This window comes from Hemitrygon akajei, chromosome 32 (genome assembly GCF_048418815.1).
Source record: "Hemitrygon akajei chromosome 32, sHemAka1.3, whole genome shotgun sequence".
Taxonomy (NCBI): domain Eukaryota; kingdom Metazoa; phylum Chordata; class Chondrichthyes; order Myliobatiformes; family Dasyatidae; genus Hemitrygon; species Hemitrygon akajei.
Window position 1 is genome coordinate 12,901,897 of NC_133155.1, and position 14,643 is coordinate 12,916,539.

The window sequence follows — 14,643 nt, forward strand, 5'->3', positions numbered from 1 at the left end:
ATGCCCCTCACCTGTTTGTCCCTATCCAAATGCTTCTTAAATGATACTATTGCACCTCCCTCAACCACTTCTGGTGGCTATTCATTCCAGGTATCATTTCAGTCTGTGTGGAAAAAGTTGACTGCAAGTTCCCTTTTAAACCTTTCGCCTCTCACCCTAGTTTTGAACTCTCTTACTCCGAGGAAAAGGCTGTTAACCATCTCCTAACGTTCTAAGAATGCAGACCTAGCCCGGCCAACCCCTCCCTATAACTCAGGATCTCAAGTTCTGGCTAAATCCTCAAAAATCTTTTCTGCACTCTTTCCAGTTTAACTACATCTTTCCTACAACTTGGTTATTAAACCTGTATATATTACTCCAAATGTGGCCTCATCAATGACTTATACAACTGCAACGTAATGCCCCAGATCCAATACTCAATGTCCTGACCGATGAAGGTCAATGTACTAAATGCCTTCTGCACCTGTCTACCTATGATGCTGCTTTCAACTAACTATACACGCACACCTATGTATCTCTGCTCCATTACATTCCCTAGTATCCTAGCAATCATTAGAATAAGTTCTACTTTGGTTTGACTTTCCAACATGTATCATCTCACATTGGCCACTTCTCAGCCCTTTCCCCTAACTTATTATGACCTCCATATAAATCTCCGATGACATTCTTCACCCCATCAACTACACCTCGCTTTGTGTTGTCTGCACATTCAGTGATTAAGCCTTGCATACTCTCATTCAAACCCTTTATATACAGCAAGTAATGAATTAGAAGGGTCCCAGCAATGACACCTGCTACACACCACTACTTACTCACTATTCACTAGGCTCCATTCTTAGAAACCACCTTCAACTAAGACCCTCTGCTTCCTACCTGAAAGCAAAAGTTTTAAGAGATTTGGCATGCCACCTAAAAGACTCGCAAATTTTATACAGATGTACCGTGGACAGCATTCTAACTGGCTGCATCATCATCTGGTAGGGGGGAAGTAAGCTGCCAAGGGGTGTAAACTTAGTCAGTACTAGCCTCCGTAGTATCCAGGACATCTTCAAAAAGCATTGCCTCAAATAGGTAGTGTCCATCATTAAGGACCCTCATCACCCAGGACATGCCCTCTTCTCATTGTTGCCGTCAGGAGGGAGGTACAGGAGCCTGAAGGCACACACTCAGCGATTCAGGAACAGCTTCTTTCCCTCTGCCATCAGATTTCTAAATGGACATTGAACCCATTAACACTCACTACTTATTTAATTTCTATTTTTGCACTACTTATTTAACTAATGTATTTATTGAAATTCATTTTAAAATTATGTATTGCATTGTACTGCTGCCACAGAGTTAACAAATTCTGCAACATGTGCTGGTGATATTAAACCCAGTCCAGATTCTGACTAGCCTTTCTTTCCCAGACTTTGTGGAAGAGGTCTCCTAAAGGAATCCTTATTCCCCTCTTCTGTCTGGTGTCCATCTTTAAAAGACCTTTTGCTAACTTTGCACAGCCCAAGGAAAACCCTCCATAAGATTTAAGAGCAAAATTCTGGCTGAGGAAACTGGCAGGAGCCGGCAGCTCTGACGCAAGATTTTGACCTGAAGAGTCAGGAATTCCTTTCCCTCCACAGATGTGTCTCAACCCACCAATTTTCCTCCAGCAGATTGCTTCTTGCTCTGGATTCTAGTGTCAGCAGTTGCTTGTGTCTTCAAATGTTTCATGTCTGGTAGCAACGAGGTTAACCAATATTGCAGAGCTTCATTCACAGCACTCTCCAAGAGATTTCATTCAGCAATGCTGTCCAAATTTAAATTTCCACAATCAGTCATCAACCTCCAAGTTGTGTCCTCTCTTTATATCAGGCAGTGTTCGTCCTATCAGCTGCTCTGCTCTGTACATCAGTTAGTTGCATTGCCAAGGTCTAATTTGACAGCAATGGTAACAAATAATTGTTGTGCAGAATTGCTGCGACTTGTCACATCACTCAACGTCCAGTCCAGTGGGAGGAATCCAGAGCACCCAGAGGAAACACACTCAATACATTGCTCCTATGACTCATGACTCCGACTATTCCTTGTTCAAGCACAGGAAGGGTAGAGGAAAAGATTCAGGATTTTTTTTTAAATCGTCTCTTTAAAACTGTACAACCTCTCTGACTCCTGGGATTCCTGGCTGTGCAAAGAGGAGAAGCACGTCCATGTATTAGAAGAAAAGTAAACAGGAAGGAGGCACTGCCTCACAAAGAATCAGCCTCCTGCCCCATATGTGACAGAACTTATGGGCCTCATCAGTCATATCAAAACCCACAGAACTAGAGAGGAAGCAAACACGAGGAAATCTGCAGATGCTGGAAATTCAAACAACACACACAAAATGCTGGTGGAACACAGCAGGCCAGGCAGCATCTATGAGGAGAGGCATTGTTGACGTTTCAGGGCGAGACCCTTTGTCAGGACGTCCTGACGAAGGGTCTCGGCCCGAAACGTTGACAGTGCTTTTCCTTATTGATGCTGCCTGGCCTGCTGTGTTCCACCAGCATTTTGTGTGTGTTGTAGAGAGGAAGCAAGTCATTCTCAATCCTGAGAAGCCACCTTAGAAGATATTAAAAACCTTCTGCAACCAAGTTCAGTTTGATAAAATATTGTATCATTTTTAATTTTGTCATAGTAAGCAAAAAATTAAACCAAAATGTCAAATACCATAGATTCACATCTTGAATGGAACAAAATTAAAATACTAAGTATTCAAAATTGTAACAGTGAGATGACTATACACTTGCTGTACATTATTAACTTAGATCACAAGTCTGACAGGTGGTTGAGGATAAAACATTATTACATAAACATACTGAAGATTGAATGGCTCATTTATTTGCAAATAAGGTGATTTTTCAAAAAGTAATTCATACCAGATTTTATCCAGTTCATAATGCACAGGCATAGTAAAAATAATTCAGTGGGAGGTATGAATTAATACATTTGAAACAAGTTTTACATTTGTAAGTTGTAAATTTGAGTGAGCCCAATAGCCACAAGAAGATGCCAGACAGGCCACATATAAAAATTCCGAGGCAGATTGAACATAGCTGTTCCTGTGGATGCAGAATTCATTTTACATGTCAAAGTCAAATTGTATACCAACTTCCAACACTAAGTTTTGATCTGATATGACATTCTGTTTACTTGCTTTTGCCCATTTACATGATTTTCAAATCATCATTGCCAATTTTTAACATTTAAAAATGGCAGAAAAGATAATAAAACTTAAGACATCTTGTATTAAGCAATTTTAAGTTTTCTTGTATGTAACAAGCTTGTTGTCCAGAAATACACTGGAGTAGAAATTTATTGGGTATCAAAAGAATATTCCATTAGAAAGAATTTATACAGTAATTTGTCTTTCAATAAATTTCAAGAGCCCATGTAATATTTAGTTGTGGCTCTCTCTGTAAATGTATGCTGTTTCATTTAAATTCAATCTAGATATTTTAGACCAGGGGCTCCCAACCATTTAAAAAATAACACCACAGAGCCTTACCAGTAACTGAGGGATCTGTGGATTCCAGGTTGGGAACCCTTGATCTAGTCTTATGATTTCTTCCAGATTAGTAGCATTTTAAAATTTATGGTTCTATAACAATCGCAAGGTTTCTATTAACCAGTTTATCAACATGGGCCTTTCAATGAGTTTTAACACTACACAAACATTACAATCTATACTTTGTAAGTTTTTGAACAATGTATCAAAATTTAAGTGGGGTACTGTTACCTAGATACAATATAGAATTAATACATGTTCATATTTAAGAAAATCGCAAACACTATCAATAAAATTAAACTGGCAGAGATAAAGTTCCGTGGAAAATATAACACAGCTATCTAGGATGGACTCAGCATCTCCACAAGAAACATTGACAAAAATAAGTTATCAAAAAATACAAGGGAAAATCTATTGTTTCTTGTCATAATGAGTTGGGCCATATACAGCTAAGGAAGTAATCAGAATTAAGTGTTCTACATAAAATTACTCAGTCACAGTGCAATACATCATGGAAATAGGCCATTTGGTCAAGTTCATCCCTGTCGACCAGGTTTCCATCCTGAGCTCGTCCCATTTCCCACTGAATCTTTCCTATCCATGTACCTGCCTGAATGTCTTTTAACAATTTGGCATTGTACCTGCCTTTACCACTTTTGGCAGCTCATTCCATATGCCCACCACCCTCTGTATGGGAAAAATTTACCCCTCAGGTGCCCTGAAATGATCCCAAATCAACTTGCCCCTTTTATCTACCATTTGGCAGTCACAGGATATATGGGTTGAAGATAGTTTTTACTTTGTGGCCTGAACGAATGAAAGGCATTGAGACAATGCCAAGCTGCAAAAGAATACAAACATCTGTTCCTTCCCTACCAATCCCACCGAGGAAAGCTGCAGAACATGGATAAAAGTAACTGTGAGCTCCCACATAATCAACCAAGCTGGTAAATCATACTTATATGGATCAAGCTTAGAAATTTCTTCCTCCTCTGATATCACATTCAAAATGGTATCACTGGATAGTTATTCTGCAAAACTTGATTGAATGACAATAAACCCCTTTCTAAAACAGAAGCTTGGAAAAGTCAACTACCGAATAATTCGGGGTGGCAGGCTAGGTATTGCTTAGCACAACCACTCTACAGCACCAGTGATTACTGATCGTGTTTCAATTCCTGCTGCTGTTTGTAAGGTAGTTGTACGTTCTCCGCTTCCTTCAGGTGCTCCAGTTTCCTCCCCCATTCCAAAGATGTACGGTTAGGGTTAGAGAGTTGTAGGCATGCTATGTTGGTGCTGGAAGCGTGGTGATACTAGCAAGCTTCCCCCCAGCGTAATTCTTGCTGATTTGATGCAAATGACATACTTCACTGTATGGTTCGAAGTTTCAATGTAGATATGACAAATAAATCAGACAAATAATCTTTTCTTTATCTGATATCTTGAGGTGGATAAAATATCCATGGGTGTTATTGTTCTTGCAATGTATAAAAACTTCTCTTGGCCTACACATATTAAGAAAAAAATGGTCATGTATCTTGATGCTTATAGGACGTTACCACACTGTCACAACTCTCCACAGTACAAACAACTGCACTTGAAAAGTTTTCAGTAAATCTCAACTCACATTTAAGATCCTTCTTGATAGGAGCTTCTGGGCCTTCTTCAATCTACACACTTAACATGTGATACACAAAGGTTTTTGATGAATAAAATATTGAATTTCTCCCTTTCTATTGCTTTTGAATATGCAATACCAGCTAGTGTTTCTGAACCATGTTGAAATGTGCATTCTCTACTGCATTTTTTGCCACTACTTGACTTTTGCAGTTTCTTTTTGTTATTAGATACAAGGCATCATGACTAAACTTAAACTTGTCCCTAGTACGCTCATTAAGGGCTATGTGAATAATTTTCCTCTTTGCAACCCAAGAACAACTGAGCAAACTATCGTGGTTCTTCCAGCACACATCACCACCAGGGAGTCTTTTTGGAAGCTCTGAATGCTCCGGGCTTAGTGTGTGGGGGCTCCGCAACATTTACTTAGCGATGTGCTGAACTCAGGCCGAGGCCATGGGCCTGCTCCAGGCTTCGTGTCTGAGGACTCACTTTTGTTCTAAATGCTATTTGCTTACTTTTATTGTTTGCACGATTTGTTTTCTTTCCCTCCCTCTGCATATTGAGTGCTTGTCGGTATTCCTTTGGGTCTCTTGTTTTGTGGCTGACTCAAGATTGTACAATGTATACATACCTGAAAATAAACGTACCTTGAAACACAAAGTTACTTACTCATTAAATCAGTTGTGACCTATAACATGTTTTAAAGATTATGAGGCTCAGATTACAAGCACTAAAATAAAAATCTGTAAATTTGCCAAATTTGGCTCCATTTCAAACATAACAATTCATATTTGGTTTGGCTGGCATTTTCCATAAAGTACGTTACTCGTATCACCATAAACAATCCAATTTACATCATTGGTATCATGCTTTTGGAGCTCACATTTCACCTGACTGCAGAGCAGTGATGGTTCCAACAAGTTTCTTAGTTAAATTCAAATTAAATATGCTGGAAACTCTCAGCAGGTCAGGCAGCATCAATGGAGAGAAAGACAGTTGACGTTTTTATTCACTGAGTTCTCCTCAGCCCTCTAGGTCAGCAACCTGATGCAATCTGACCTGCTCAGCATTAAATTATCCAGCATATTTTATTTTTAAATCATTGAAGTGTCAGCAGAGCAACATATCAATAACACAAAACTTAGTGAGACACAGTCCCCATCTAACATAGTGGTCCTGTTCCAACAGATTAGATCAACAAAACATTTTTTGATGAATTCACATTGAACATTATATAGAAGACATTCAGATGCTATATTGGCCACATTTTTTGCCGTTTTAATTTAAGGAACATAGTTTAAAACATGTACTTCATTATCGGCAGCACAGCAGTTTGCTGGTATACAAAAGGTACATTTCAAAAAGAATTAAACGGGTTATCTCAGTTACTGGTAGGCACTATATCTGGGGAGTTAACACTTTATTACATTATTTATCTATATGATATCAAGTAATTACCAATTGGATTTTTCACCAGTGTCAAGATGTGCTCTGGTGCCAGTGTACTGAAAGGAAGACTTTGTTGTAAAAAGTAAAACAAGCCAGCAGCAAATATTGACTTACATTCAAATGGAGTAACATTACAAAGCATTTCCTTTCCATCAATGAATCAATTAAAAAAAAATCACCCTGTTAATATTTCACGAATAAGAGGTTTTGAAAACAACACATTCCCAATATTCACAAAAAAAAGTTTAAGCAGTGAGAATTATTTTTATAAAGCGAAGACGACTTGGATCATTATCAGTTGTGCAACTTTCTACAGAGGTGTTAACATAAATAGGAGAAAATAACAAATCCTCTTTGTGCTCGCCTATGGCAATTCTTCAACAGGAGACAGGTGAAAGTTCATTGTGAATTATCCAGTACTACAGGATAGGTTTACCATCACAGTATTTAGCTTTCCACAGATTTCAGTTATTTATAAAGTCAGCGACCTGAAGAAAAGGGTCATATGCATATCTCAGGTGATAATTGAAGTTCACAGGACATCCAGTGTGTTCTCCTCCACGGTTTTTGGTTCTTCATGATTTCCTTCATGCTTGCAATACAATTGACTTCCAGTGGGCGTCTCACTGGAGATACAAGACATCAAAACCACAATAGTGCAGACAGTCTGCACCTATCGTTTCAGCTTCAGGAATTAATGAAATGTTTCAGGTGGAATCATACCAAAAGAAAACTTTTTTATGGCCAGTTTGCACCCCACCTGTGTCTTTTCTTCTGGCCTTTAAGTGAGAAACCAGCTCTGTTAAACTTCTGTAGACCAGTACAACAAGTGGGCTACTGAACTCGCTGATTTCACAGGGACTGTGCGCCACACACTCTCTCTCTCTCTCCATGCAGCAGTCACTATTGCTTCAGATCAATCTTCATTTTACTGAGCAGAAACAGTGAAGTACTGGGAGAAAGGTTCTACCTAGATCTATAGTTTGTACAAGTCTGACAAGTGGATTCCAGTTATAGAGCTTCTTCTCTTTGTTTCTTACATTTCTGAACTACTTGGCCATTGTGGATTGATCCATTCTGGTTTTGGAGTAATTTCCCTTTCTCTCTGTCTGGCCAGGTGAAGAAAGCTTCATCACTGTCAAGTTCAGATTCCGAAATCATTAAGCTGGTGTTCTGTGCTGGAACTTTCAGCCTGCCAACTACAATGAAACGTTTATCAGCAATGTTGTAACACAAGTGGGGCGGTGGGTACATTAGCCTGTCTTGGTTGGAATTTTTACCCCTGAAACTGCCAAGTTTGATAACACCACTTATTGAGTAAGGGAGAATATAAATTTTACAAATATAGCAGAGTTGAATTTAAGCTGCAACCAGCATATTCAAATCAATGCTACAAATTATTATCCAGCTGTAACTCCATTTCGAAGATAATGCACTTTGCTGATTAAACCGAACTAGGATAACTGCACTTTAGCATATCTAAAGAATTCAAAATTGTAATACTCATTAAAAAGTAACAGAATAGGAGAATCTCAGCCAAGTTTTTGAACCTGGTCCAAAAACCCATCAAGGATAATTAATAACCAATTACACTCATTTCAAAACTGATCATTAATATTAAACTAGTTATATGAGAATTTATAAAGTCAATTGCAGTTTGGCCAACACAAATAAATCCCTTTAAATCTTTTGTAGTTCTATGCCCATGGTTGTTCCTCTCGGTGCCTTCTGGCACATCAGTCGGCAACCTTTGCCTTTCCTTAGCATTTGTCTGTTTTTTACAAAGTCGAGTTGCTTGCTCGACACTCAACCCAGCACGAGTGGGAAGTGTACAAGGAGCCAGCTGGATTCGAACCTGGGGCCACTCACATTGAAGCCCGGTATGGATACCACTACACCACCAACTGAGTTCTATACCCATGCTTATACATATATGAAATGACAATAATTTGTTACTATCCATAATAAATCACATTTATTGATATTCTAGCCACAGTACACAGCAAGTTCAATCATATAAAATACTTAGATTGTTATGACATGGTGCTTGAAAACAAATCATAACAATCATGGGCCTTACATCAATGGTGGCAAGTTATTGGAATGGATTCTGAGAGACAGGCTGTATTTGTATTTGGAAAGACAAAGGACTGATTAGAGCAAGCCACTATTATATTTTGTTTGGGGAAAATCATGTCTCCTAAACTTACATTTTCTTTTGAAGAGGTTACCAAGAGGATAGATGAGGACAGAGTGGTAGACACTGCCTACATGGACTTCTAGGTATATGATTTTCTCATCCAGCCAATTAACCACATGGCCCACGGTAAAATAGCTAACCGGATACAAAATTGGCGAGGTGAAAGGGACAGAGGTAGTGGTGCAGGCTTGCTTTGTTTTTCAGATTGGAGGACTATGGCGTGCCGCAGGGATCCATGCTGAGACCACTCTAGTATGTTGGACATGTTAAGAGATTTGAATAACAAAGTGGATGGCATGACTAGGGAATGCAGATGACAAAAAAAAAATTGGTAATATAGTGGACAGTGACGAGGATGACTAAGATAATAACAGGATCTTGATAAAGTGGGAAAGGGAATGGCAGATACAGTTTAATTTAGGCAAGAGTGAAGTGATGCATTTTGGGAAGTTATATCAGGGCAGGACTTGCAGGGAGAGTGTTGCTGGGGCACGTACAGTTTCTTGGAAGTGGCAAAGCAGGTTGACAGGGTAGTGAAGGCGGCATATGACATGTTTCACAAGTACATTGCCTATATTGGGGGGCTTGAGTTATTAGGGGTGATTTGGATGGGCTGGGTCTGTTTTTCCTGAAGTGGTAGATGAATATATATTTATGAAAGGCATAGATATCCAGTAGATATCCATTTCCCTTGGTAGCAATTTCTAAGACCAGAGGGCATATAGACTTCTATAAACCCACAGTTTATAGAACGTCTATAAACTTCAACTCATCCAAAATATAGACATCAATGACCATCATCTCCCATATTTATTGACTTCCAATGGCTCCTTATTTGCTAAGGGTTCAAGTTTATAATTCACATATTAGTTTAGTACCTACTCAACCCTACAGCCCATTGACAACCCGGTTTTCTTCCAGCTCTGGCCCACTTTCCACCCTTTCCTCCTTTCACCAACATTACTGGCCACGGTGCCAACTGTCTTGGTCCCAAGTAGTAGAGCCCCCTCAAGTTCCATCTACCTATCTCAAACATCTACCACTCTTAAAATAGCCTTGGCTCTTTGGTTCAATGTCAACTTTAGTTCTAGTCTGTGAAGTGTTTCGGGATTTTTTTTCTCTTGAGTTCCTTGCTAGTATAATTTCTAATATTATGAGCATCTGGTGAGTAAAAAGATCATCATCTATTACAGTCTGATACAGACTTTGATGAGACTAACTCCTCACCTCAAATGAATGGCTTGCACTAACTGCAGCTGATCAAGGGTGTAGTTATGAAAACTCACATTTTGTGGGATATGAAAGAACTTTTCGTCTTATTTGGGCCTCTACCCCAGTGCTTTTTCCAATGCTCGATGACTATGTTGGTGCTGTTTCCTGGACTTGCACAGGACCCCAACAGTTCATTACCTTTGCTTCAGATTCCCACAATAACATGGTCCATCTCCAACCCAACTCTTCCCTCCACTAGCCTGCACCACCACAGCTTTGTCTCCACCACCAGAGGTCAGTTAACAAAAGATCTCCATAAGCAGAGACTCCCATAGCAACCTCATCGACACTTTCTCCCACGTTACAAGGACTCCAGTCGATTCTCTGAGTTCTTGATTCTGTAACATTCGATCCAATGATAAGGCCTTCTGTACGGGGACCACTGAAATGCCTTCTCGCTTCCTGAACTGTGGCTTTCCTTTTGACTTACTGGTCAGAGACCTTGCCTACATCTCATCTATTTCCCATGTTCTCATTCCCTCCTCTCCAGGACAGAGCAAGGGTAGGGTCCCCTAGTCTTCACCTTCAACCCTGGCAACCTCTGTATCAATGGATCGCCCTTCACAATCTTCACCAGCTTTCTCAAGATTCCACCTTACCAGACACATTCTCTCCCCATTTAAGCATATCAAAGGAACTATTCCCTTTATAACCCTCTGCTCGTTTTGTCCATCTACATAATCCTATTACTTACCAGTTGTAACACAAGTTCTAAAGGTTGTACAGAAATGCTCGTACTGGTAGCCAGCTCAATAAGACAGTTGAGGTTGACAGATTATTCATAATGTCACATTTGTTTATGTCTACGGCATAAAAAAGATTGGGAACCCCTGCTGCAAAGTGATATTAATTTTTTTTATTTGTAAAGCTTACAGTAATTTTAAAAGGTATCACTGACCAATAGTAGATAGCCTCAAAAGGAAGTGTTATTGAAGTTGGAAGTTTTAATGTCATCTTGGAGGAACAATTGCATAACTGGTAGACTAAAAATGGTCCTAAGTTCAGTTAAGCACCTCCACAAAGTGAATTTTCATTTCTTATTCTGTCTGTAAACAGCAACAGGGACTGAGGAGCTGTACATTTCAAATTCTATATCCTGATATTGCATTTTTTAAGAATGTGCCCATTAAAGGACTTAATTGTCACTGTCTGAGCTGTTATTGAAGTGAAGATACAAAACAACCGATGCAAGGAAACTGAACAACTATGCCTCTCTTCCCTGAGCCCATCAAGGATGAGCCTTCCTAAATGACACCACCAAACGGGAACTAGAAAACTGATAGGGCGTATGTGGGATGAGCAAGGCATGGGCAGCATAATGTTTGTACCAGATTTGCAGTGCACAGAACTTGCTCCCTGATTTGCATGTGGAAAACTGGTAATTCCATGAATTACAGTCTGATCTCTGTAAGGGATTCCCTGATTAAGATAGTACTGAGTTAAACTTTGCCCAGGAACAGAAGTTAACTGTGCAATGGAATCCAAGCCCTATTGAGATCTACCCCACATACATTGATTCTTGGTAGTTAGCTAGCATCTCACATCTTTGATAGTGCAGTACTAGTTAACTACAGGCCTATATCAAATCTTCCCTTCCTGGGCAAGATTCTTGAGAAAGTCATTTTCAACCAACTCAACAACTTTCTGAATGTAAACAATATTCTAGAGAAGTTTCTGTCAGGTTTTAGAGCAAACCACAGCATGGAGATGGCCTTTATCAAAATTGTCAGCAATTCTAGCCTCAGCGCTGATGTCAGAGTCCTAGCTCTAATTCTTCGAGATCCATGTGCTGCCTTCAACACAACTGGTCACGACATTCTCCTGAATTGCCTTGAGAACTGGGTTGGCCTTTCTGGTAGTGCACATAATTGTGGTTTCATTCATATAGCTCAGAAAAAAAAAATTTGTCTATTTTCTAAGCGATACGATGTACCTTTTGGTGTTGCTCAGGGAAGCTGTCCTGTTCCCCTATTTTTCTCCTTATACATGCTCCCCTTAGGAGACATTAGACAGCATAAACTTGATTTCCACAGTTAAGCTGATGGCACAAATTGTCTGTCTCGGTTGAGCCTGTTAATGATAACACCCTATCTTCTCAAACAAATGCAAGAGCAATAATTTCCTAAAACTAAATGAAGATAAAACTGAAATACTTTTGGTTGGTCCCAAGTCCAAAAGAGATAAACTCCCTGATAAACTTGGAAACTTGCACCCACACCCAGCCCCACCTTTGTAAAATCACAAGCCTGGGTGTTTTCCTTGATTCAGATTTGAATTTTAAATCCCACATACAGAAAGTGACCAGAGCAGCATTTCTACACTTAAGAAATATTGCAACGGCACGCTTGCTCCTGTCATGTAATGATGCTAATAAATTATCTCATACCTTTATATAGAATAGACTAGATTATTGCAATGCCCATTTTACCTGCCTTCCAAAGCAATCTATTGGCAAACTTCAACACTGCTGCTAGACTTTTACCCAAAACCATAATGAGAATATATCACTCCCATACCAGCTACTACCATACTAGCTCTTTTAAAGTCAATTTAAAGTTCCCTTACTTGTTTTTAAAGCTCTTAATGGTCTGAGAACAGAGTACATCACAGAATTCTTTTTGTTTTAGAATCCTGCTTGAGCTCTCAAGTCCTGTTCTGCCAGTTTCTTAAATTTAAACAATCTCCCACAAAAGATAATAGGCAGGTCAGCTTTTTTTGAACTACACTCCTAAACTATGGAATTCAATTACCTAAAACTGTAAGAGATGCAGGCCCAGCTGACACTTTTAAACACCAAATCAAAACCTATTTATTGAACCTTGCTTTTAACTAATACATTTTTGTCTTTTACTTTCATGTTTATTTTTATTTATTTTCATATTAGTATTTTTATCCCATTGTAAAACATTTTGAACTACATTGTGTGTCTGAGAAGTGCTCTAAATAAGTTACAATTATTATTGATTCTGAGATTGCATTGGCTAGTGGGGAGAGTAAGATGTATATTAACACATAATATGGCATTTTGTCAACAAGAGGTCCAGACATCAATAAACTTCTGTAGATTTTCCAAGAGCAAAACAGTCCTATCACACGAAAAGGAGCAAACATTTCCCATGAGGTGCCTTCCTGAAATTGAATGTCTTTTTGGAAGACAGAACAAGACATTTCATTCCTTTCACAGAGAATAAAAAGTAATAAAAGGGCATAAAGAGATGGGGGTGGTGGTAAACAAACTACACAGCAATCCTCAAAAGTCACAGCTTCAGCGCTTCTTTCTTATCCCAGTACCTGGCTTGGAAGTAATCTTAAATTCCATACTTTCATGATCATCTGTTGCATCTAATATTTTATATCTGCTTTTTCTTCTGGGCTTTCCTTTTCGCCTGAAACAGGAATAATTTATAATTATAATTTATTTCAACCAAGGTTCATATCTTAAATTATTACCAAAATAAGAAGACTAATAATATTTGTGTAGTACTTTGCAGCAAACTTTTTACTTCAGACTAATTTATAAAGTAGAACCACTGTTCCTTAAAAGTTAAAAGATATAATCTACAACAGATTATCAAACTCAAATAATGAGAAAACTAACAAAAGTAATGAAATAAAAGATCTGTTTGACATTCTCCTTGAATTCCAGGGATGAAGGGGTTAACCTGAGGAGAGATTGAGTCACCTGGGACTATACTATCTGGAGTTCAGAAGAATGAGAGGGATCTTATAGAAACATACAAAATTTTGAAAGGGATAGATAAGATAGAAGTAGGAAAGTTGTTTCCATTGGTAGGTGAGACTGGAACTAGGAGACATTGCATCAAGACTCAGGGGAGAAGATTTAGGACGGAGATGAGGAGAAACTGTTTTATTCCCAGAGAGTGGTGAATCTGAGGAATTCTCTGCCCAGGGAAGCAGTTGAGGCTTCCTCACTAAATATATTTAAGAAACAGTTAGATAGGTTTTTACATAGTAAGGGAATTAAGGGTTATGGGGAAAAGGCAGGTAGATGGAGCTGAGTTTACAGACAGATCAGCCATGATCTTATTGAATGGCGGGGCAGGCTCGATGGGTCGGATGGGCTACTCCTGCTCCTATTTCTTATGTTCTTTTTAATTCCTTCAAAGGTAATGATGTTACAGGCCAGTTTTACTTTTATTGTCCATACTTTACAACCCTTAAATCAAATAAACTTTCTAGGCCATGACAGAGGGGAAAAAGTCCACTGCATTGGTGCATCTGGAGTGAGATTTAGTTAGAAAAGAAAATCTCTCTGCTCAAAAGTTATGAGTGAACCAGGTAAGATTTTAATAACAGGCTGTTAGAATTGCACATGATTACCATTAACTGTATTTTTTTAAATTCCTGATTTATTTAATTACCCGAATTTAAATTCTCCAGGACTCTTGGTCAGACTTGAACTTGCACTCCCAGATCAAAAATCCAGGTTACTGCTGGTAATACCACAGCATCAGAACCAAAGGCGAGCACACTGATGCGTGATGGTACTCTGGCTAATGCTTATTCAGCTGTGTACACAAAGCCTTAAGCCATTGACTCTCCCTGGAGTCTTATT

General features: G+C 39.0%; 1 protein-coding gene across 4 annotated transcripts in view; it reads right to left on the reverse strand.

The window, feature by feature from the left end:
• Positions 1-2,613: 2,613 nt before the first annotated feature.
• LOC140719630 (dyslexia-associated protein KIAA0319-like protein) overlaps positions 2,614-14,643 on the reverse strand; it is a 91,614-nt gene continuing 79,584 nt past the window's right edge. For all 4 annotated transcript variants that reach the window (XM_073034376.1, XM_073034378.1, XM_073034375.1 and 1 more), the window contains 2 exons: positions 13,359-13,453; positions 2,614-7,794 (listed from right to left, as the gene is read on the reverse strand). In XM_073034376.1, coding sequence (XP_072890477.1) covers positions 7,607-7,794; positions 13,359-13,453 — 283 coding nt within the window. In that variant the 3' untranslated portion in view covers positions 2,614-7,606. The remainder of the gene's footprint in view (positions 7,795-13,358; positions 13,454-14,643) is intronic.